This window comes from Oncorhynchus mykiss, chromosome 3 (genome assembly GCF_057628025.1).
Source record: "Oncorhynchus mykiss isolate SJ-2025 chromosome 3, ASM5762802v1, whole genome shotgun sequence".
Classification (NCBI taxonomy): domain Eukaryota; kingdom Metazoa; phylum Chordata; class Actinopteri; order Salmoniformes; family Salmonidae; genus Oncorhynchus; species Oncorhynchus mykiss.
The window spans coordinates 25,956,222-25,980,930 of NC_143024.1; the positions used below are offsets into that span (position 1 = coordinate 25,956,222).

Consider the following 24,709-nt stretch of genomic DNA (forward strand, 5'->3'; position numbering starts at 1 on the left):
CTGTTCCATGGTTGGCTAATGTTGTTTTCTAATAAAAAAAAAAAGACAATTGTCAGGTTTTGAGTGATTTCTAGATATTACCCAGAAATCAGTTGTCTCACTGCGATCTGATTTTCCTCTGCAGGAGCTACCAAGTCCAAACCCCACCACATCCTGACCATCAGTGACCTGGAGGAGACACGCAGGCCTCGTCGCCACAGCCCCCACTCCCAAACCCGCAGGGACATGTCCTCCCCACCCCTGGGCTCTCCAACTGGATCGGGACTAATCACCCTCCGCACTGGGGGCTCCATGCATCCCAAGGCCTCCGTACCCACCTCTCTGCTGTTTCCCCTCGGCGCTACTGATATCCTGCTGACCTCTCCCTCTGCCCGCCCTGTCGGAGGTCGAAGTGCTTCCTCTGCCCGATGCCCCGGGAACATGACTCACTCTACCTCAGGACTCTTTCCCCAGCCACCGTGGGAAGACAGTGTGGGCAGCTTCCCTTGCCTGTCCCTCTCCCCAACCGTCCAGCACTCTCCTAGACCCAGGCTGTCTTTTGACCTGAACCAGTCAGACTCAGTGGAGGTACCACACAACTTCCTGGCTTCCCCAGAACCGGAGGATAACCCTGCACCCAACAGCACCTCACCACTTAGGGGCTCTTTCACACAATTCCACGAGGACTCTGACGTGGCCATGGTCTCCGAGTTGAAGACTGAGATTGAGATTGAGGAGACGCTAGTGAATGAGGGAGTGGCCATGAACTGTGGTGCCCAGATAGATGTGGAGGGCGACGACAACCAAGAGGAGTTCTGGGAGCCCGAGGTTCGCAAGAGGAAGACCCGTACAGCCCTGACCCGCTCAGCTGCATCCACCAGGCAAGACTGGGGGAACACTTCCTCTGATGAGGACATGGAGAACTATTTTGACTTCTCGCACACTGTGGTCAGTCGCACAGGCACCAGGGACCCATCCCAGGCTCCTGCCTCTCCCTCTTCAAGATCTATCCCTCAGCTGGACGGTGTGGACGATGGGACTGAGAGTGATGCCAGCGTGACAACCACAGATGGAGCTCAGAAACTGAAGAGTGCCAGTCAAGTTCAGAACCCAGCTCAAACACATGTTCCGCCTGAAGTAAAAATTACAACAAATGGTCTAAGTGCAGACCCTGGAAGCCCTGTCCCAGATCAGTCACCCCTTAGCAACCCTTTCAAGTCTACAACCAGAGTTTTCCTCCCCGCTACAAAACCTCCCCCAGCGTATAGACCCCATGATCCATCCAAAGCCTTTAATGCCACACAACTAGCTAGGAATGAATTGGACAGTGTGACCCTTGCACCAACTGAGATCTCACCAGAAGCTCGAAGACCAGCTGCAGTGGACCCTTCCACAACATACAGCCCTGCTGATGTGAATACTACTCCCCTGCAGTTATACACCTTCCCAACTCCTGTAGAGCAAAATAACTCAGTCCCCTCCTTAGACTCCCACGAACCAGTGCTGATTGCACCCCTTCAAGGAACTCTACTGGACTTTGTCCATACTAAGGTGCCTGATACGATCTACCCAGAGGATTTATTTCAAGTTTCCGGTCTGGACTTTGTCCCTGGGGCTCCACTTGTTCTTGAAAGGTGTGATCCTCCCTCCCCCAGCACTTGTTTCACTGAGCTGGTCCCTGTCCAGGTTGATGCTCCCATGGAAACCCATCAGCCTCAAGACCCAAAAGACCTCTTCTTGGATTCTAACAGCGGCCAGTTTGTATCGCCCACAGATGGATCTGCCATTTACATGAACCACTTGACAGAGAGTTCACGAGATCCCTCGTTGAGCAGTAGTCAGGGCACCCTGTTGGAGCTTCTTCAACCCTCTTCTCTTATCTCCTCGGACTTCCCTAACCCCAGCGTAGCACAGATGAACCCTTTACAAATGAGTCCCTCTGTGCAGTTCTCTTTGCCTGGCTTTAACCCTTCAAGGCCACCTCTCAGTAGCATCTCACTACAACCCCTGACATCCTCCCAAGGGTCAACAGTCTTGCCGCCCATGGAGACCTTTTGTACCAAATTATCAGCACCTATTCCAGACAGTGCACTTCCACATTTGTCCTCTCAAATTGATCCCATTTTATCTGCAACATCAAGCGTCAGGCTCCCATCTTATGGATCTGTCTCTCTGCCTATATTCTCCACACAATCCCAGGCCATGGTCTCCACAGCCATTACCATTGTATCCTCCTCTCCCTCCGTATCCTCTCTCTCCGATGCTCTTTCCACCCAGTGTCACCCCATGCTCTCTTCGCCTCAGCCCTCCTCTGCCCCTGTGATGATTAACGGATACAGCTCCACGTCTCTGCAAAAGGAAGCTGCCATGGGACACACCATCTCCATCAACTTCTCCACCCCCAGGCCGCCACTGGAGCCCCAACAGCCGCTGTTAACTCAGGGACTACCTGGCCACGCTATCCTTACTGTGAAGGAAGTGGGTGGTCCTAACGTGGACCCTACACCTCACGTTCTACTGGTCAACCGCCTGGGCCAGATCTTTGTGAAGAACCCAGAGAGCAACACCTTCCAGCTTCCCAGTCAGAGCTGTCCCTCCTATAATTGTGTCACTCAGATAGCCAGCCTCCTTCAGAGCAATGCCCTGTCTGCCACCTTGGCAGCAGCTGGTACAATGTCCACCCCAGTTACAGGAACTGCCATGCCAACCCATGTCCCTAGGATGGCCACGCCTGTGGTTCAGAACCCAGCTACCATCACTCAACTGCTCACTCATAACAGCAATGGGACAGTGGCAGCAACTGCGGTCAAGAAACCCAGGAAGAACGCAAGCGTATCTGCAGATGGAGCTATACCAGGGATGAAGAAACCCAGAAAGAAGAAAGAACCTTCCACAATTTCTAAGAGAGAGAAGTCTGACAAAGCTGCAGACCTGTTTGAGTTTGCTGGTCAGGACGGGAGTTCCTCCATGACCAAGACTGAGAGCGCCCAAGCCATCATCAACCAAGCCATGGCCAGTAACTACACCCCCAACCGGACCGGTCCACGCATACTGAGTCCCTCCACATTCCGTAACAACCCTTCCCTGAAATCTGTGGTCCTGCCCCCAGGACTACACATCGAACCCGAGCCCGCAGCCACCACACTGTCTGTTTCAACAACCCGCCCTTCTCGCGCCCATGTCCGTATGAAGAGGGTGTCCTCCCTTTCAGATCGCATTGGTGCCACAAAGAAGTCCAAGACAGACTTCCTAGAGCCAGAGCCCCCTAGTGCTAAGGAGGACCTGTCGCTACCCAAAGACAGCTTTGCTGCTGTCTCCAGCAGGGCTGGGGGTGTTCGCATTAAAACCCCAACGGTGAAAGGTGTGTTGGACCTGGACAAGCTAAAGGAGGAGCACTTGAGTGACTCTGAAAGCACCAGGTTAGTCTTTTGGAACTTATCAGGGCAGTGATCTAATGTAATGAGACAAAATGTACAAATATTATTTCCAATGAATAATACAAGAATAGTCATGCCTTTATGTTTAATGGCCAGTGAGTCTCCGGTAGAGTTCCGTTTTAATGTAAAAGTGATTAAGTTGCTACATCTGCAACTATGCTCAAAGTCAGATTCATATTGCAATATTATTTCTTTTCAAATTGGCACGTCGATCATGTTTCCAGTGTGGGCCTCTTCTCTTTAGTGTCGATAAGATCATGTCTGGCTATTTTTAACCTTACTCTTAACTCTTCCTCTCCCTACTAGTAACCTACAGTATGATATGACAAATGGAACAAGGCGCTTTACTCCTGAAATAGAACTGTCTATAGGCTATGTAGAGGTCAGTAACTATAAAGAGCAGGTCATGCATAGAAACCTTTTTTGAAGTCATAACTGAGATTGTCATTGTCACCACTCATTTACCAATCTACAATACAGCTCCGAGTTTGCACGATGCTCTCCAATTGTCATCACTGCATTTCTGCCCTAAAGTGTGTATCTAATACAGTGAGTGATATTCAGCCTGTATCCAGTCGATTTCAGTGTTTCTCTTGTTATATTCCTCACAGGCCAGGGCCTTGGGACCGCCTGTCTATACCTCGATTTGGGGGGGACATGGGTAAACAGAACTGGGACGGAGTGGGCCGCAGTGCCCTGACTGACTGGAACAAATACTCAGGTACTTATGTGTAATGGTACCGTATGAACAGTATGTCTGTATGACGATGACTTGGATGATGATGACTGATGATACTTCTTATACCTGTAAACAAGTGTGCCTGATTTGAAAATACCCTGTGGTATTCCCATCCTGTCAGGTGCTGTATCATGCTCAGATGATGAGCTGCTGCCATCAGACGAGGACGATGAGTGTCCCCCCAGCCGAGACCAGCCCCACCTTCGCTTCGAGATCAAAAGTGATGACGGCTTCAGTGTGGAGGCAGACAGCATAGAGGGTGAGGTTTCAGGGAAGAAAGGGCAAATTAATAGACTGCATGTGTCTTATCTGTGGAGTGTTCGTTTAGAAATAATTACATTTCCCAACACTCAAGGCAATGATTTCTGTACAAATACCCACTATTTCTACATGTGACTAAACATAAGATTATGAAAAATGTTTGTTCTCGTACTTGGCTAGAATTAACTTGTGTAATAAACCATCTAGCACAAAATGTAGGCTAATTTCCATATGTATTACATTTGTGTGTTATGCTGTGTTACTCACGTCTTACTCTTCTCTCTCTATTTCTCTGCCCCCTCCTTTCCCTCCTCAGTTGCCTGGAGGGCAGTGATAGACTGTGTCCAGGAGGCGCGGGCAGGGGCAAGGCTTAGGCAGCTGTCCTTCTCTGGGATGACAGGTGTCCGTATGCTGGGCCTGCTCCACGACACAGTGGTCTTTTTGGTGGAGCAGCTCCAGGGGGCCCGCCGCTGCCATAGCCACGCCTTCCGCTTCTTTAAACAGATCAGCCAAGAGGAGGACCTGCCTGTCAACCCCTCTGGATGTGCCCGCTCTGAGGTCTACCTCAGGTCAGTGTCCCTGTGTTCTGTTCACTTCAGGGGCCCTGGAAGTTAAATATAGATATTAAAAGGGAAGTCATTATTTTGGAGTGTAATTTGTAAATTGGGTCTGAGTTGTCTTACAGATTCATCTTACATATATTGTCAACATTTCACCAACACTTCCTCGGTATCATGAGTAGGGTTGCAAAGGGTCGGAAACATTCCGGTAAATTTCTGGAAATTGCCCATGGGAATTTTTTGAGAACCTTTTTTGTGGGATACACAAGGCAATTCTAGGTTTTGTGGCATATTTTGGTTAAACTATCCCAATTCAATGGAATTGCAAATCTCTGCATGCACAGTGCATTCTACCATCACGTGCAGTCCACTCTTCCATTACATGTACAGCTGATTCTCAAGATCTTGCACACTAATGAGATGCTATTGTGCCCACACTACTACACTGTCTGAGTCAAGGACAACATGCTTTCTGGTAAGTTTTGATTACAATACTGGGTGGGGTGAATATATTTTATTAACTAGTAAATAAACTCCGCTCACTGTCAACTGCGTTTATTTTCAGCAAACTTAACGTGTAAATATTTGTATTAACATAACAAGATTCAACAACATACATAAACTGAACAAGTTCCACAGACATGTGACTAACATAAATGGAATAAAGTGTCCCTGAACATAGACGGGGTCAAAATCAAAAGTAACAGTCAGTATCTGGTGTGGCCACTCTTCCACCAAGGCACCTGCAAGACATTTCTTGGGGAATGGCCCTGGGCCTCACCCTCCGATCCAACAGGTCCCAGATGTGCTCAATTGGATTGAGATCCAGACTCTTCGCTGGCCATGGCAGAACACTGACATTCCTGTCTTGCAGGAAATCACGCACAGAACGAGCAGTATGGCTGGTGGAATTGTCATGCTGGAGGGTCATGTCAGGATGAGCCTGCAGGAAGGGTACCACATGAGGGAGGAGGATATCTTCCCTTTAACGCGCAGCGTTGCGATTGCCTGCAATGCCCCAGACCATGACGGACCTTCCACCTCCAAATCGATCCCGCTCCAGAGTACAGGCCTCGGTGTAACACTCATTCCTTCGACAATAAACGCGAATCCAACCATCACCCGAGTGAGACAAAACCGCGACTCGTCAGTGAAGAGCACTTTTTGCCAGTCCCATCTGGGCCAGCGATGGTGGGTTTGTGCCCATAGGCAACGTTGTTGTTGGTGATGTCTGGTGAGGACCTGCTTTACAACAGGCCTACAAGCCCTCAGTCCAGCCTCTCTCAGCCTATTGCGGACACTCTGAGCACTGATGGAGGGATTGTGCCTTCCTGGTGTAACTCGGGCAGTTGTTGTTGTTGTTGCCATCCTGTACCTGTCCCGCAGTTGTTATGTTCAGATGTACCAATACTGTGTAGGTGTTGTTACACGTGGCTTGCCACTACGTGGATGGTCAGCCGTCCTGTCTCCCTATAGTGCTGTCTTAGGCGTCTCACACTACGGACATTGCATTTTATTGCCCTGGCCACATCTGCAGTCCTCATGCCTCCTTGCAGCTTATTCTTACGGCTGAGATCCCGTTAACGGGAAAAAACACAGCCATTTTTCCAGCCAAAGAGAGGAGTGACAAAACGCAGAAATAGAAAGAGAATTAATCACAAACCTTTGATCTTCATCATATGGCGTTCATAGGACTATATAGGACTTCATGTAGGACTTCATGTTACACAATACATGTATGTTTTGTTCGATAAAGTTCATATTTATATCCAAAAATCTCCGCTTGCAATTGCGCGTTATGTTCAGTAATGTTTTGCTTCCAAAACATCTGGTGATTTTGCAGAGAGCCACATCAATTTACAGAAATACTCATCATAAATGTTGATGAAAATACAAGTTTTATGCATGGAATTAAAGATATACTTCTCCTTAATGCAACCACTGTCCGATTTCAAAAAAACTTTACAGCGAAAGCACACCATGGAATAATCTGAGTACAGTGCTCAGCCACCAAAACAAGGCATACAGATACCCGCCATGTTGTGGAGTCAACAGAAGTCAGAAATAGCATTATAATATTCACTTACCTTTGATCTTCATTGGAATGCGCTCCCAGGAATCCCAGCTCCACAATAATTGTTTGTTTTGTTCGATAAAGTCCATAATTTACGTCCAAATACCTCCTTTTTGTTCGCATGTTTAGTTCACAAATCCAAATTCACAAGGTGCAGGCACTTGTGAAAAGTCAAAACAGTTCCATTACAGTTTGTAGAAACATGTCAAACGATGTATAGAATCAATCTTTAGGATGTTTTTATCATAAATCTTCAATAATATTCTAACCGGACAATTCCTTTGTCTTTAGAAATGAAAGGGAATGCAGTTCGCTCTCACGGCTGCGCGCGTGACATAGCTCATGGCATTCTGCCAGACCCCTGAGTCAAACAGCTCTTATTCGCTCCCCCTTAACAGTAGAAGCCTGAAACAAGGTTCTAAAAACTGGTGACATCTAGTGGAAGCCTTGAAGTGCAATCGGACCAAATTTACACTGTATATTGGATAGGCAAAGACTTAAATCTCCGAACCTCAGATTTCCCACTTCCTGGTTGGATTTTTTCTCCGGTTTTTGCCTGCCATATGAGTTCTGTTACTCTCACAGACATCATTCAAACAGTTTAACTTCTTATGGGGATGCTTGCGTCCCACTTGGCCAAAAGACAGGGAAAATGCAGCGCGGCAAATTCAAATAAAATGATATAAAATCAAACTTTCATTAAATCACACATGTAAGATACTAAATTAAAGCTACACTCGTTGTGAATCCAGGCAACATGTCAGATTTTAAAAAGGCTTTTTGGCGAAAGCATAAGAAGCTATTATCTGATGATAGCACAACAGTAAACAAAGAGTAGCATATTTCAACCCTGCAGGCGCTACACAAAACGCATAAATAAAATATAAAACATGCCTTACCTTTGACGAGCTTCTTTTGTTGGCACTCCAATATGTCCCATAAACATCACATTTGGTCCTTTTGTTCGATTAATTCCATCCATATATATCCAAAATGTCCATTTACTTGGCACGTTTGATCCAGAAAAAAACAGCTTCCAAATTGCGCAACGTCACTACATAATATCTCAAAAGTTGCAAACTTTGCCAAAACATTTCAAACTACTTTTGTAATACAACTTTGGGTATTTTTAAACGTTAATAATCAATCTAATTGAAGACTGGTCTATCTGTTTTCAATAGAGGACGAGAGGAAACTAACGCTACTTTTCAAGTCTTGCGCAACTCTCAACAGTGTTACCCATTTCCTAGATGGCCGTACTTCTTCATTGCACAAAGGAATAACCTCAACCAAACTCCAAAGATTGGTGACATCCAGTGGAAGCGGTAGGAACTGAAAACAAGTGCCTAAGAAATATTGTTTGCCAATGAGAATTCACTGAACAGACAGAGAACGGTTAGTCCTCGGGGTTTTGCCTGCTACATAAGTTATGTTATACTCACAGACATGATTCAAACAGTTTTAGAAACTTCAGTGTTTTCTATCCAAATCTACTAATAATATGCATATCTTAGCTTCTGGCCCTGAGTAGCAGGCAGTTTACTCTGGGCACCTTATTCATCCAAGCTACTCAATACTGCCCCCCAGCCCAAAGAGGTTAACTATTTTTCTCTACATGGAATTGTATTTTTATTTTATTTTTACTCGTTTGTTTCTAATCTTTACAGGATATTGCCACGTGCAATATCTGACGTGTGGAGACATTTCACTGCAGCTAATGTAGAAGGAAAAGCTGTGTACATTTGCAAATACTGTGCCAAATCATACAGTGGGGCAAAAAAGTATTTAGTCAGCCACCAATTGTACAAGTTCTCCCACTTAAAAAGATGAGCGAGAACTCTGTAATTTTCATCATAGGTACACTTCATCTTTTTATTTGTTTATTTTTTTATTTCACCTTTATTTAACCAGGTAGGCAAGTTGAGAACAAGTTCTCATTTACAATTGCGACCTGGCCAAGATAAAGCAAAGCAGTTTGACAGATACAACGACACAGAGTTACACATGGAGTAAAACAAACATACAGTCAATAATACAGTATAAACAAGTCTATATACGATGTGAGCAAATGAGGTGAGATAAGGGAGGTAAAGGCAAAAAGGCCATGGTGGCAAAGTAAATACAATATAGCAAGTAAAACACTGGAATGGTAGATTTGCAATGGGAGAATGTGCAAAGTAGAAATAAAAATAATGGGGTGCAAAGGAGCAAAATAAATAAATAAAATACAGTTGGGAAAGAGGTAGTTGTTTGGGCTAAATTATAGGTGGGCTATGTACAGGTGCAGTAATCTGTGAGCTGCTCTGACAGTTGGTGCTTAAAGCTAGTGAGGGAGATAAGTGTTTCCAGTTTCAGAGATTTTTGTAGTTCGTTCCAGTCATTGGCAGCAGAGAACTGGAAGGAGAGGCGGCCAAAGAAATAATTGGTTTTGGGGGTGACTAGAGAGATATACCTGCTGGAGCATGTGCTACAGGTGGGAGATGCAATGGTGACCAGCGAGCTGAGATAAGGGGGGACTTTACCTAGCAGGGTCTTGTAGATGACATGGAGCCAGTGGGTTTGGCGACGAGTATGAAGCGAGGGCCAGCCAACGAGAGCGTACAGGTCGCAATGGTGGGTAGTATATGGGGCTTTGGTGACAAAACGGATTGCACTGTGATAGACTGCATCCAATTTGTTGAGTAGGGTATTGGAGGCTATTTTGTAAATGACATCGCCAAAGTCGAGGATTGGTAGGATGGTCAGTTTTACAAGGGTATGTTTGGCAGCATGAGTGAAGGATGCTTTGTTGCGAAATAGGAAGCCAATTCTAGATTTAACTTTGGATTGGAGATGTTTGATATGGGTCTGGAAGGAGAGTTTACAGTCTAACCAGACACCTAAGTATTTGTAGTTGTCCACGTATTCTAAGTCAGAGCCGTCCAGAGTAGTAATGTTGGACAGGCGGGTAGGTACAGGTAGCGATCGGTTGAAGAGCATGCATTTAGTTTTACTTGTATTTAAGAGCAATTGGAGGCCACGGAAGGAGAGTTGTATGGCATTGAAGCTTGCCTGGAGCGTTGTTAACACAGTGTCCAAAGAAGGGCCAGAAGTATACAGAATGGTGTCGTCTGCGTAGAGGTGGATCAGAGACTCACCAGCAGCAAGAGCGACCTCATTGATGTATACAGAGAAGAGAGTCGGTCCAAGAATTGAACCCTGTGGCACCCCCATAGAGACTGCCAGAGGTCCGGACAGCAGACCCTCCGATTTGACACACTGAACTCTATCAGAGAAGTAGTTGGTGAACCAGGCGAGGCAATCATTTGAGAAACCAAGGCTGTCGAGTCTGCCGATGAGGATGTGGTGATTGACAGAGTCGAAAGCCTTGGCCAGATCAATGAATACGGCTGCACAGTATTGTTTCTTATCGATGGCGGTTAAGATATCATTTAGGACCTTGAGCGTGGCTGAGGTGCACCCATGACCAGCTCTGAAACCAGATTGCATAGCAGAGAAGGTATGGTGAGATTCGAAATGGTCAGTAATCTGTTTGTTGACTTGGCTTTCGAAGACCTTAGAAAGGCATGGTAGGATAGATATAGGTCTGTAGCAGTTTGGGTCAAGAGTGTCACCCCCTTTGAAGAGGGGGATGACCGCAGCTGCTTTCCAATCTTTGGGAATCTCAGACGACACGAAAGAGAGGTTGAACAGGCTAGTAATAGGGGTGGCAACAATTTTGGCAGATAATTTTAGAAAGAAAGGGTCCAGATTGTCTAGCCCGGCTGATTTGTAGGGGTCCAGATTTTGCAGCTCATTCAGAACATCAGCTGAGCAGAATTGGGAGAAGGAGAAATGGGGAAGGCTTGGGCGAGTTGTTGTGGGGGGTGCAGTGCTGTTGACCGGGGTAGGAGTAGCCAGGTGGAAAGCATGGCCAGCCGTAGAAAAATGCTTATTGAAATGCTCAATTATGGTGGATTTATCAGCGGTGACAGTGTTTCCTATCTTCAGTGCAGTGGGCAGCTGGGAGGAGGTGTTCTTATTCTCCATGGACTTTACAGTGTCCCAGAACTTTTTTGAGTTAGTGTTGCAGGAAGCAAATTTCTGCTTGAAAAAGCTAGCCTTGGCTTTTCTAACTGCCTGTGTATAATGGTTTCTAGCTTCCCTGAACAGCTGCATATCACGGGGGCTGTTCGATGCTAATGCAGAACGCCATAGGATGTTTTTGTGTTGGTTAAGGGCAGTCAGGTCTGGGGAGAACCAAGGGCTATATCTGTTCCTGGTTCTAAATTTCTTGAATGGGGCATGTTTATTTAAGATGGTTAGGAAGGCATTTAAAAAAAATATCCAGGCATCCTCTACTGACGGGATGAGATCAATATCCTTCCAGGATACCCCGGCCAGGGCGATTAGAAAGGCCTGCTCGCTGAAGTGTTTCAGGGAGCGTTTTACAGTGATGAGTGGAGGTCGTTTGACCGCTGACCCATTACGGATGCAGGCAATGAGGCAGTGATCGCTGAGATCTTGGTTGAAAACAGCAGAGGTGTATTTAGAGGGCAAGTTGGTTAGGATGATATCTATGAGGGTGCCCGTGTTTAAGGCTTTGGGGAGGTACCTGGTAGGTTCATTGATAATTTGTGTGAGGTTGAGGGCATCAAGTTTAGATTGTAGGATGGCTGGGGTGTTAAGCATGTTCCAGTTTAGGTCGCCTAGCAGCACAAGCTCTGAAGATAGATGGGGGGCAATCAGTTCACATATGGTGTCCAGAGCACAGCTGGGGGCAGAGGGTGGTCTATAGCAGGCGGCAACGGTGAGAGACTTGTTTTTAGAGAGGTGGATTTTTAAAGTAGAAGTTCAAATTGTTTGGGTACAGACCTGGATAGTAGGACAGAATTCTGCAGGCTATCTTTGCAGTAGATTGCAACACCGCCCCCTTTGGCAGTTCTATCTTGTCTGAAAATGTTGTAGTTTGGAATTAAAATGTGTGAATTTTTGTTGGTCTTCCTAAGCCAGGATTCAGACACAGCTAGAACATCCGGGTTGGCAGAGTGTACTAAAGCAGTGAATAGAACAAACTTAGGGAGGAGGCTTCTAATGTTAACATGCATGAAACCAAGGCTATTACGGTTACAGAAGTCGTCAAAAGAGAGCGCCTGGGGAATAGGAGTGGAGCTAGGCACTGCAGGGCCTGGATTCACCTCTACATCGCCAGAGGAACAGAGTAGGAGTAGAATAAGGGTGCGGCTAAAAGCAATAAGAATTGGTCGTTTAGAACGTCTGGAAAAGAGAGTAAAAGGAGGTTTCTGGGGGCGATAAAATAGCATCAAGGTATAATGTACAGACAAAGGTAAGGTAGGATGTGAATACAGTGGAGGTAAACCTAGGTATTGAGTGATGAAGAGAGATATATTGTCTCTAGAAACATCATTGAAACCAGGAGATGTCATTGCATGTGTGGGTGGTGGAACTAATAGGTTGGATAAGGTATAATGAGCAGGACTAGAGGCTCTACAGTGAAATAAGCCAATAAACCCTAACCAGAACAGCAATGGACAAGGCATATTGACATTAAGGAGAGGCATGCTCAGTCGAGTGATCAAAAGGGTCCAGTGAGTGGAGAGGTTGGTTGGGGGTCACGGCGATTTAGACAGCTAAATCGGTAGCAAGCTAGCATAGGAGCAAGCTAGCATAGAATGGAGGTCTGTTATTAGCCAACTCTTGCGTTCCGAACGTCAGTAGATTAGTGGGTTTCCGTGTGGTAGAGGGGATTAATCCAAATAACACAACAACAACAAAAATAAAAACAATAGATATAGTTATAGAGGCCCAAGAAGAAAAATAAATAAATAAATAAAAAATAAAATAAAAATTGTCCGATTGTCTATTCAGATAGCAGCCGATAAGATAGCCAGCGGCTAGCAGGCCGCAGATGGGCGCCCAGGCAACGTTGCGCCGGAGGAGCCAGCCGGACAATTCCCTCGGGTAGACAACGTCGGCAGTCCAACTGTGAAGGCCCGGTGGGGCTCCGCGTAGGCAGCAAAACGGGTCCGGATAGGTGACTGCAGCCCAGGAGTGATTGATGAAACTCTTCAGCTGGCTAGCTCCGGAACAATTGATGTTAGCTCCGGAATCGACGAAAGCCGATAGTCACACGGATAGCAGCTAGCTAGCTGTGAGATCCAAGTATGGATGTCCAGAGCCAGCGGCCGAAATCCGGTATGTTCTGTTCCGAGCCGCGCTGCACCGCGCCGTACAAAACTGCCGATAGATTCTCGAGCCAAAGGACAGCCGATGACCACAAACCGTGGTTAGCTGAGTACTAACGATTAGCCAGTAAATAAGCTCACTAGCTTCTGAACCAGCTTCAGAGTAGCTTCTGGACCAGCTTCTGGCTAGCTTCTGGCTAATTTCTGGCTAGCCTCTCGGAGGATTACAGATCTGAGGTAAATAATACTTTTTTATATAAATATAAATTGGTGAAGCGGATTGCAGGAGAGTGTTCTGAAGATGAGTTTTTGGAAAATTAAAAATGTATGTGAAAAAAAGTTGTAAATATATCTATATATTTATATACACGACAGGACGAGGACAAAAATACGTCTGAACTGCTATGCCATCTTGGGAAAGGATGACAGATGAATGATGACATCTATGACAGACAAAATCAGAAAAAAAATCCAGAAAATCACATTGTAGGATTTTTAATGAATTTATTTGCAAATTAAGGTGGAAAATAAGTATTTGGTCATCTACAAACAAGCAAGATTTCTGGCTCTCACAGACCTGTAACTTCTTCTTTAAGAGGCTCCTCTGTCCTCCACTCGTTACCTGTATTAATGGCACCAGTTTGAACTTATCAGTATAAAAGACACCTGTCCACAACCTCAGTCACACTCCAAACTCCACTATGGCCAAGACCAAAGAGCTGTCAAAGGACACCAGAAACAAAATTGTAGACCTGCACCAGGCTGGGAAGACTGAATCTGCAATAGGTAAGCAGCTTGGTTTGAAGAAATCAACTTTGGGAGCAATTATTAGGAAATGGAAGACATACAAGACCACTGATAATCTCCTTCGATCTGGGGCTCCACGCAAGATCTCACCCCGTGGGGTCAAAATGATCACAAGAACGGTGAGCAAAAATCCCAGAACCACACGGGAGGACCTAGTGAATGACCTGCAGAGAGCTGGGACCAAAGTAACAAAGCCAACCATCAGTAACACACTACGCCGCCAGGGACTCAAATCCTGCAGTGCCAGACGTGTCCCCCTGCTTAAGCCAGTACATGTTCAGGCACGTCTGAAGTTTGCTAGAGAGCATTTTGGATGATCCAGAAGAAGATTGGGAGAATGTCATATGGTCAGATGAAACCAAAATATAACTTTTTGGTAAAAACTCAACTTGTCGTGTTTGGAGGACAAAGAATGCTGAGTTGCATCCAAAGAACACCATACCTACTGTGAAGCATGGGGGTGGAAACATCATGCTTTGGGGCTGTTTTTCTGCAAAGGGACCAGGACGACTGATCTGTGTAAAGGAAAGAATGAATGGGGCCATGTATCGTGAGATTTTGAGTGAAAACCTCCTTCCATCAGCAAGGGCATTGAAGATGAAACGTGGCTGGGTCTTTCAGCATGACAATGATCCCAAACACACCGCCCGGGCAACGAAGGAGTGGCTTCGTAAGAAGCATTTCAAGGTCCTGGAGTGGCCTAGCCAGTCTCCAGATCTCAACCCCATAGAAAATCTTTGGAGGGAGTTGAAAGTCCATGTTGCCCAGCAACAGCCCCAAAACATCACTGCTCTATAGGAGATCTGCATGGAGGAATGGGCCAAAATACCAGCAACAGTGTGTGAAAACCTTGTGAAGACGTTTGACCTCTGTCATTGCCAACAAAGGGTATATAACAAAGTATTGAGAAACTTTTGTTATTGACCAAATACTTAATTTCCACCATAATTTGCAAATAAATTCATTAAAAAATCCTACAATGTGATTTTCTGGATTTTTTTTCTTCTCATTTTGTCTGTCATAGTTGAAGTGTACCTATGATGAAAACTACAGGCCTCATCTTTTTAAGTGGGAGAACTTGCACAATTGGTGGCTGACTAAATACTTTTTTGCCCCACTGTATGTGAGGAATGCAACAAACATGAAAAATCATCTGGCAAAGTGAATAACGTTCCCTCTGTGCTCACAACAAGCTACCTTTGACAAAAGTCCCTCTACTCCTATTCGAGGTGAAAATGATGAGACACCTTATCCATAGCAACAGCTCATGGTCCTCCTGGAAGTTTTTTTGACTCAATGGAGGAACGTAGTCAGAGAAATGCTGATGAATGTCTTGCTCGAGCTGTGTATGCAACTGGTTCACCTCTGGTCACAGGCAATGTGTATTGGAAGAGATTTCTGAATGTTCTTCGCACAGCATACACCCCTCCAACCAGACATGCTTTATCTACTAATTTGCTGGATGCGGAGTTCAACAGAGTTCAAGTGAAGGTCAAGCAAATCATAGAGAAAGCAGACTGTATTGCAGTCATCTCTGATGGGTGGTTGAATGTTCGTGGGCAAGAAATAATTAATTACATCTCCACCCCTCAACCAGTATTCTACAAGAGCACAGACACAAGGGACAACAGACACACTGGTCTCTACATTGCAGATGAGCTGAAGGCAGTCATCAATGACCTTGAACCACAGAAGGTATTTGCACTGGTGACAGACAATGTTGCGAACATGAAGGCCGCTTGGTCTAAAGGGGAGGAGTCCTACCCTCACATCACACCCATAGGCTGTGCTGCTCATGCGTTGAATCTGCTCCTTAAGGACATCATGGCACTGAAAACAATGGATACACTCTACAAGAGAGCCAAGGAAATGGTTATGTATGTGAGGTGTCATCAAGTTATAGCAGCAATCTACCTCACCAAGCAAAGTGAGAAGCATAAGAGTCCCACATTGAAGCTGCACAGCAACACTCGTTGTGGGTGGTGTTGTCATATTTGACAGTCTCCTGGAGGGGAAGGAGTCTCTCCAAGAAATGGCCATATCACAGTCTGCCGATATGGACAGCCCCATCAAGAGGATCCTCCTGGATGATGTATGCAAAAAACAACTACCGTTAAAAATATATATATATTTCACCTTTATTTAATCAAGTAGGCCAGTTGAGAACAAGTTCTCATTTACATCTGCGACCTGGCCAAGATAAATGCAAAGCAGTGCGACACAAACAACACTACTGTCAATAACACAATAGAAAAATCTATATACAGTGTGTGCAAATGTAAAACACATTCTAAGTCAGAACCGTCCAGAGTAGTAATGCTAGACGGGCAGGCAGGTGCGGGCAGCTATCGGGCTGAAGAGCATGCATTTAGTTTTACTTGCATTTAAGAGCAGTTGGGGGCCACGGAAGGAGTGTTGTATGACATTGAAGCTCTTCTGGAGGTTTGTTAACACAGTGCCCAAAGAATGGCCAGATGTATACAGAATGATGTCATCTGCGTAGAGGTGGATCAGAGAATCACCAACAACAAGAGCAACATCATTGATGTATACAGAGAAAAGAGTCGGCCCGAGAATTGAACCCTGTGGCACCCACATAGATTGCCTGAGGTCTGGACAACAGGCCCTCTGATTTGACACACTGAACTCAATCTGAGAAGTAGTTGGTGAACCAGGCGAGGCAGTCATTTGAGAAGCCAAGGCTATTGAGTCTGCCGATAAGAATGTGGTGATTGACAGATTCGAAAGCCTTGGCCAGGTCGATGAAGAAGGCTGCACAGTATTGTCTTTTATCGATGGCGGTTATGATATCGTTTAGGACCTTGAGCGTTGTTGAGGTGCACCCATGACCAGCTCGGAAACCAGATTGCATATCGGAGAAGGTACGGTGGGATTCAAAATGGTCGGTGATCTGCTTGTTAACTTGTCCTTCAAAGACTAGAAAGGCATGCAGGGTAGTATAGATATAGGCCTGTAACAGTTTGTATTTGGGTCTACATTGTCTCCCCCTTTGAAGAGGGGGATGACCGCGGCAGCTTTCAATCTTTAGGGATCTCAGACGATACGAAAGAGAGGTGTAATAGGGGTTGCAACAATTGCGGCGGATAGTTTTAGAAAGAGAGGGTCCAGATTGTCTAGCCCAGCTGATCTGTAGGGGTCCAAATTTTGCAGCGCTTTCAGAACATCAGCTATCTGGATTTGGGTGAAGGAGAAAGTGGGCAGGTTGGGGTTGCAGAGCTGTTGACCGGGGTAGGAGTTGCCAGGTGGAAAGCATGGCCAGACGTAGAAAAGTGCTTATTGAAATTCTAGATTATCGTAGATTTATCGGTGGTGACAGTGTTTCCTAGCCTCAGTGCAGTGGGCAGCTGGGAGGAGGTGCTCTTATTCTCCATGGACTTTACAGTGTCCCAGAACGTTTTGGAGTTTGTGTTACAGGATGCAAATTTCTGTTTGAAAAAGCTATCCTTTGCGTTTCTGACTGCCTGTGTATATTGGTTCCTAACTTCCTTGAAAAGTTGCATATCACAGGGGCTATTTGATGCTCATGCAGTACGCCACAGGATGTTTTTGTGCTGGTCAAGGGCATTCAAGTCTGGAGTGAACCAAGGGCTTTTTCTTTTCTTAGTTCAACATTTTTTGAGTGGGGCATGCTTATTTAAGATGGTGAGGAAAGCACTTTTTAAAGAATAACCAGGCATCCTACTGATGGAATGAGGTCAATATCCTTCCAGGATACCCGGGCCAGGTCTATTAGAAAGGCCTGCTCGCTGAAGTGTTTTAGGGAGCGTTTGACAGTGATGAGGGGTGGTCGTTTGACCGAGGATCCATTACGGACGCAGGTAATGAGACCGTGATCGTTGAGATCCAGGTTGAAGACAGCAGAGGTGTATTTAGAGGGCAGGTTGGTCAGGATGATATATATGAGGGTGCCCGTGTTTACTGATTTAGGGTTGTACCCGGTAGGTGCCATGATAATTTGTGTGAGATTGACGGCATCTACCTTAGATTGTCGGACGGCCGGTGTGTTAAGCATATCCCAGTTTAGGTCACCTAACATTATGAACTCTGAAGATAAATGGGGGGCAATTAATTCACATATGATGTCCAGGGCACAGCTGGGGGCTGAGGGGTGTCTATAACAAGCGGCAACAGTCAGAGACTTATTTCTAGAATGGTGGATTTTTAAAAGTAGAAGCTTGAACTGTTTGGGCACAGACCTGGATAGCATGACAGAACTCTGCAGACAGTGGATTGCAACTCCACACCCTTTGGCAGTTTTATCTTGGTGGAAAATGTTGTAGTTGGGGATGGAAATTTCAGAATTTTTAGTGGCCTTCCTAAGCCAGGATTCAGACACGGCTAGGACATCAGGATGGTATTAACGGTATTAATATTAATTTGCATGTACACTACTGTTCAAAAGTTTGGGGTCACTTAGAAATGTCCTTGTTTTTGAAAGAAAAGCAACAAAAATGTGTCCATTTAAATAGCATCAAATTGATCAGAAATACATTGTTAATGTTGAAAATGACTGTTGAATAGAAAGAGTGGGAGGCCCCAGTGCACAATTGAGCAAGAGGTCCTCTGCCTAGAAGGCCAGCGTCCCGGAGTCGCCACTTCACTGCTGACGTTGAGACTGGTGTTTTTCGGGTACTGTTTATTGAAGCTGCCTGTTGAGGACTTGTGAGGCGTCTGTTTCTCAAACTAGAGACACTAATGTACTTGTCCTCTTGCTCTGTTGTGCACCGGGGCCTCCCACTCCTCTTTCTTTTCTGGTTAGAGACAGTTTGTGCTGTTCTGTAAAGGGAGTAGTAAACAGCTTGTACCAGATCTTCAGTTTCTTGGCAAGTTTGCGCATGGAATAGCCATCATTTCTCAGAACAATAATAGACTGACGAGTTTCAGAAGACAGTTATTTGTTTCTGGCCGTTTTGAGCCTGTAATCGAACCCACAAATTCTGATGCTCCAGATACTCAACTAGTCTAAAGAAGGCCATTTTTATTGCTTCTTTAATCAGAACAACAATTCTCAGCTGTGCTAACATAATTGCTAAAGGGTTTTCTAATGATCAATTAGCCTTTTAAAATGATGAACTTGGATTAGCTAACACAATGTGCCATTGGAACACAGGAGTGATGGTTGCTGATAATGGGCCTCTGTACGCCTATGTAGATATTCCATAAAATATCAGCCATTTCCACCTACAATAGTATTTACAACATTAACTATGTCTACACTGTATTTCTAATCAATTTTATGTTATTTCAATGGACAAAAAAATTGATTTTCTTTCAAAAGCAAGAACATTTCTAAGTGACCCCAAACGTTTGAACGGTAGTGTCACCACAAATCACCACAAGTGTAATGGTGGGAACCGGTATTATTTTGTCCCCACCTTGCAGTTGGTCAACCCATAGCACTAAAGTCTAGCAAATGTTTAAAGAATCTGGGTTTTCCCCTCTGTAGGTGGTTTTCAACTTCAAAGTGGAAGCTAGTCTCTGTGTGGAGTATTGGTGAAATGTCTGTTTTGAATGTAGACAGCTGTCAGGTTTAGAGGAACAAAGGATGTCTGTGGTTGTTGTATTTCGATGTGAGTGTTAACTCCAACTCCACAGTCTGAGTAAGCTGGAAATAAGACCTGTATGACGTCTATGCTGCTCCTTTCATTAACATATGAAGAGTGTGTGGGTGATGTCCACATCCCAAATTCTACACCAGTGCTGGGCAAAATAACTATGATAAAGAAAGTCTGCATACTGTAAAATTTTACGTAACACCTTGTTCCTGTCTTCTCTTACAGGAAGTCCACCTTCGACATGTTCAACTTCCTGGCTTCCCAGCACCGCCAGCTCCCTGACACCAACCCCTACGATGAGGAGGAGGATGAAGTCCCACTCAAATCCACAAGGTCAGATTACAGAGTTATTGTATGCTGGCCATCGCAAAGGAAGCTAGCTAATATCTTAAAAAAGGGAACTTTGGCTTAAATACTGCAGTAGCTAGTCCATGAAAGATCTTGTCTAGCGGAACATTCTTAGAACTTGTTGAACATGGCCGCAAATGTTGTTCCTTTGAAAAACAACTTTCACATCAACAACTGATCCATTTATAAATTGGTAGACATATCAATGTATTTGTTCAGCCTGATGAGTAACAAAGGAGCCAGCTGTACAGCTACAGGTTTACACAATCGTTTTTATAGCTGTGACTAATTCACTATTGAAATGTTGTCCATTCCTGTATTTGTAACTCCCCTAAAGTGATCTTTGTGGTTGGACTAAACCATTCTGTCATTTCTGCAACTACCTCCCCCAATCAAGCAACGTTACAAATGTGTTCTACCCTCTTGTCTTAGTCTCTAGTGACTCTTTTCTCAGAGTTCAACGTGAAAGGTCAGAAGCACATCATCTTCTCTGCTTATCCCTTTTCTCCTAGACGTGCAACGAGCTTGGAGCTCCCCATGGCCATGCGCTTCAGACATCTGGAAAGGACATCGAAGGAGGCTGTAGGCGTGTACAGGTCAGCACACAACTCGTCCTGGTCAAAGCCAAAACTATGGACAGAGCCTGTGACTATGATCATGATTCTGGGCTAAAGAGCTCATGCGTTTCTCAGTGGGGTGGAAACTGACCCCACAAAGGTAATTTGCGGTCTGTCTTGACAGGAAGCAGTCACTGTGGTTCTTTACAGCAGATTTTCCCAAACTGGGGTACGCGCAATGCCGTCGGGGGTACGCTAAATAAAAATGTGGGTTCACTTTTTTTTTCACATTTTCAAACAGTCCATTTATATTTTCCAACGTGGCTATACATTTGGGTGAGGTTTTTTTCTCGCCTGAGTAGCCTCGTTTCACTGCCAAAAATAAAATTAAACTATCTAGTGTTAAGTAAAATAACAACACAATGTCAAAAATTAACATCCAATCACATTAACCGTTACTCTCTCACGGGAATTCTGCTGCTCATGTAGGTTTTATTTTTCCCCCTTTATTTAACCAGGTAGGCTAGTTGAGAACAAGTTCTCATTTGCAACTGCTACCTGGCCAAGATAAAGCATAGCAATTCGACACATACAACAGCACAGAGTTACACATGGAATAAACTAAACATAGTAGAACAAAAGAAAACAAAAAGTCTATATACAGCGAGTGCAAATGAGGTAAGATAATGGAGTTAAGGCAATAAATAGGCCATGGTGGTGAAGTAATTACAATATAGCAATTAAACACGGGAATGGTAGATGTGCAGAAGATGAATGTGCAAGTAGAGATACTGGGGTGCAAAGGAGTAAAATAAATAAATACTGTATGGGGATGAGGTAGGTAGATAGATGGGCTATGAACAGGTGCAGTGATCTGTGAGCTGCTCTGATAGCTGGTGCTGAAAACTAGTGGGGAGACATGAGTCTCCAGCTTCAGAGATTTTGCAGTTCGTTCCAGTCATTGGCAGCAGACAACTGGAAGGAAAGGCAACCAAAGGAGGAATTTGGTTTGGGGGTGACCAGTGAGATATACCTGCTGGAGCGCGTGCTACGAGTGGGTGCTGCTATGGTGACCAGTGAGCTGAGATAAGGCGGGGCTTTACCAAGCAGAGACTTGTAGATAACCTGTAGCCAGTGGGTTTGGCGACGAGTATGAAGCGAGGGCCAACCAACGAGAGCGTACAGGTCGCAATGGTGGGTAGTGTATGGGGCTTTAGTGACAGAACGGATGCCACTGTGATAGACTGCATCCAGTTTGTTGAGTAGAGTGTTGGGGGATTTTTTATAGATGACATCACTGAAGTCGAGGATCGGTAGGATGGTCAGTTTCACAAGGGTATGTTTGGCAGCATGAGTAAAGGATGCTTTGTTGCGATATAGGAAGCCAATTCTAGATTTAATTTTGGATTGGAGATGCTTAATGTGAGTCTGGAAGGAGAGTTTACAGTCTAACCAGACACCTAGGTATTTGTAGTTGTCCACGTATTCTAAGTCCGAGCCGTCCAGAGTAGTGATGCTGGACAGGCTAGCAGGTGTGGGCAGTGATCTGTTGAATAGCATGCATTTAGTTTTCCCTGCATTTAAGAGCAGTTGGAGGCCATGGAAGGAGCGTTGTATGGCATTGGAGCTCGTCTGGAGGTTAGTTCACTTCTCTAGGATAGGGGGCAGCATTTGGAATTTTGGATGAAAAGCATGCCCAAATTCAACTGCCTGCTACTCATCCCCAGAAGATAAGATATAACTATTATTAGTAGATTTGGAAGTTTCTAAAACTGTTTGAATCATGTCTTTGAGTATAACAGAACTTATGTAGCAGGCGAAACACTGAGGACAAACCATTCAGATTTTTTTTTTGGAGATCACTCTCTTTTCAATGAGGTTTCATTGGGAATCCAGATTTTCTAAGGGACTTGCTTGCAGTTCCTACCGCTTCCACTGGATGTCCCCAGTCTTTAGAAATTGGTTGAGGTTTTTCCTTTGTTTAATGAAGAAGTAGCCCTGTTCAAAACGAGGGTCACTTCAAGTATACTGTTTGATAGAGGCGCGTGACCAGAAAGCTAGCGTCAGTTTGTTTTCTTCTTGTATTGAACACAGATCATCCCGTCTTCAATTTGATAAATTATTTACTTTCAAAAATACCTAAAGTTTTATTACAAAAGTAGTTTAAATGTTTTGGCAAAGTTTACAGGTAACCTTTGAGATATTTTGTTGTCACGTTGCGCAAGTTGGAACCAGTGTTTTTCTGGATCAAACGCGCCAAATAAATTGACATTTTGGATATATATGGACGCAATTAATTGAACAAAAGGACCATTTGTGATGTTTATGGGACATATTGGAGTGCCAACAGAAGAAGCTCGTCAAAGGTAAGGCATGATTTATATTTTATTTCTGCGTTTTGTCTCACGTGCAGGGTTGAAATATATTTTCTCTCTTTTGTTTAACGGAGGTGCTATCCTTAGATAATAGCATCGTTTGCTTTCGCCGAAAAGCCTTTTTGAAATCTGTCATGTTGGCTGGATTCACAACACGTGTAGCTTTAATTTGGTATCTTACATGTGTGATTTCATGAGCGTTTGATTTTATAGGAATTTATTTGAATTTGGCGCTCTGCATTTTCTCTGTCTTTTGGCCAGGTGGGACGCTACCGTCCCACATATCCCAGAGAGGTTAACCTGTTGAATCTAGGGGGCACTATTTTCATTTTTGGAAAAATAACGTTCCCAAAGTAAACAGGCTATTTTGTCAGGACAAGATGCTAGAATATGCATATAATTGACAGCTTAGGATATAAAACACTCTAAAGTTTCCAAAACTGTAAAAATATTGTCTGTGAGTATAACATAACTGATATTACAGGCGAAAGCCTGAGAAAATCCAATCAGGAAGGGACTCTAATTTAGAAAGCTCTGCGTTCCTATGCGTCCCTATTGAGCAGTGAATGAGATATCAACCAGATTCCTTTTTCTATGGCTTCCTTAATGTGTCTAGTGTCACAATACATAGATTCAGGCTTTTATTTTGAAAAATGAGCCTGAACGTCAACATTACGTCAGTGGTCAGCTGGAGTCTCTCAAAGTGTTTTGTGCGTAAGAGACAAATGCGGCCATTGTTTCTCTCTTTCCTACTAAGAAGCCACCTGTCCCAGTTGATATATTATTGAATAGATATTTGAAAAACACCTTGAGGATTGATTATAAACAACATTTGCCATGTTTCTGTCGATATTACGGAGCTAATTTTGAATATTTTTCGCCGTTGTCGTGACCGCAATTTCCGGTCGAATTCTCAGCCAAACGTGAAGAACTAACGGAGGTATTTCGGCTACAAAAATAATATTTTTGGAAAAAAGGAACATTTGCTATCTAACTGGGAGTCTTGTGAGTGAAAACATCCGCAGCTCATCAAAGGTAAACACAAATGCTTGTCTTGCTTTGGCTGTAAAGCATAATTTCAAAATCTGAGATGACAGGGTGATTAACAAAAGGCTAAACTGTTTCAATATATTTCACTTGTGATTTCACGAATATGAATATTTTCTAGTAATATTTATGTCCGTTGCGTTATGCTAATTAGTGTCAGTTGATGACAACGCTCCTGGATCCGGGATGGGTAGTTACAATTAATTAACAAACAGATTACCGACCATTTCGAATCCCACCGTACCTTCTCCGCTATGCAATCTGGTTTCAGAGTTGGTCATGGGTGCACCTCAGCCACGCTCAAGGTCCTAAACGACATCATAACCGCCATCGATACGAGACATTACTATGCAGCCGTATTCATCGACCTGGCCAAGGCTTTAGACTCTGTCAATCACCACATTCTTATTGGCAGACTCGACAGCCTTGGTTTCTCAAATGATTGCCTCGCCTGGTTTACCAACTACTTCTCTGATAGAGTTCAGTGTGTCAAACCGGAGGGCTTGTTGTCCGGACCTCTGGCTGTCTCTGGGGGTGCCACAGGGTTCAATCCTCGGGCCGACTCTCTTCTCTGTATACATCAATTATGTTGCTCTTGTTGCTGGTGATTCTCTGGTACACCTCTACGCAGACGACACCATTCTGTATACTTCTGGCCCCTCTTTGGACACTGTGTTAACTGGTATCTGTACTGATGGTGCAAAAGCCATGACAGGGAGACACAGTGGAGTGATAACGCGTGCAAACAGTTGCTCACTGCAGCA

General features: G+C 44.6%; 1 protein-coding gene across 5 annotated transcripts in view; it reads left to right on the plus strand.

Moving 5' to 3' along the window:
* LOC110510370 (histone-lysine N-methyltransferase 2A) overlaps positions 1–24,709 on the plus strand; it is a 74,723-nt gene that overhangs the window by 44,566 nt on the left and 5,448 nt on the right. For all 5 annotated transcript variants that reach the window (XM_021591722.3, XM_021591744.3, XM_090226389.1 and 2 more), the window contains 6 exons: positions 125–3,398; positions 4,028–4,137; positions 4,277–4,414; positions 4,733–4,985; positions 19,844–19,951; positions 20,479–20,562. In XM_021591722.3, the coding sequence (XP_021447397.3) occupies positions 125–3,398; positions 4,028–4,137; positions 4,277–4,414; positions 4,733–4,985; positions 19,844–19,951; positions 20,479–20,562 (3,967 nt within the window). The remainder of the gene's footprint in view (positions 1–124; positions 3,399–4,027; positions 4,138–4,276; positions 4,415–4,732; positions 4,986–19,843; positions 19,952–20,478; positions 20,563–24,709) is intronic.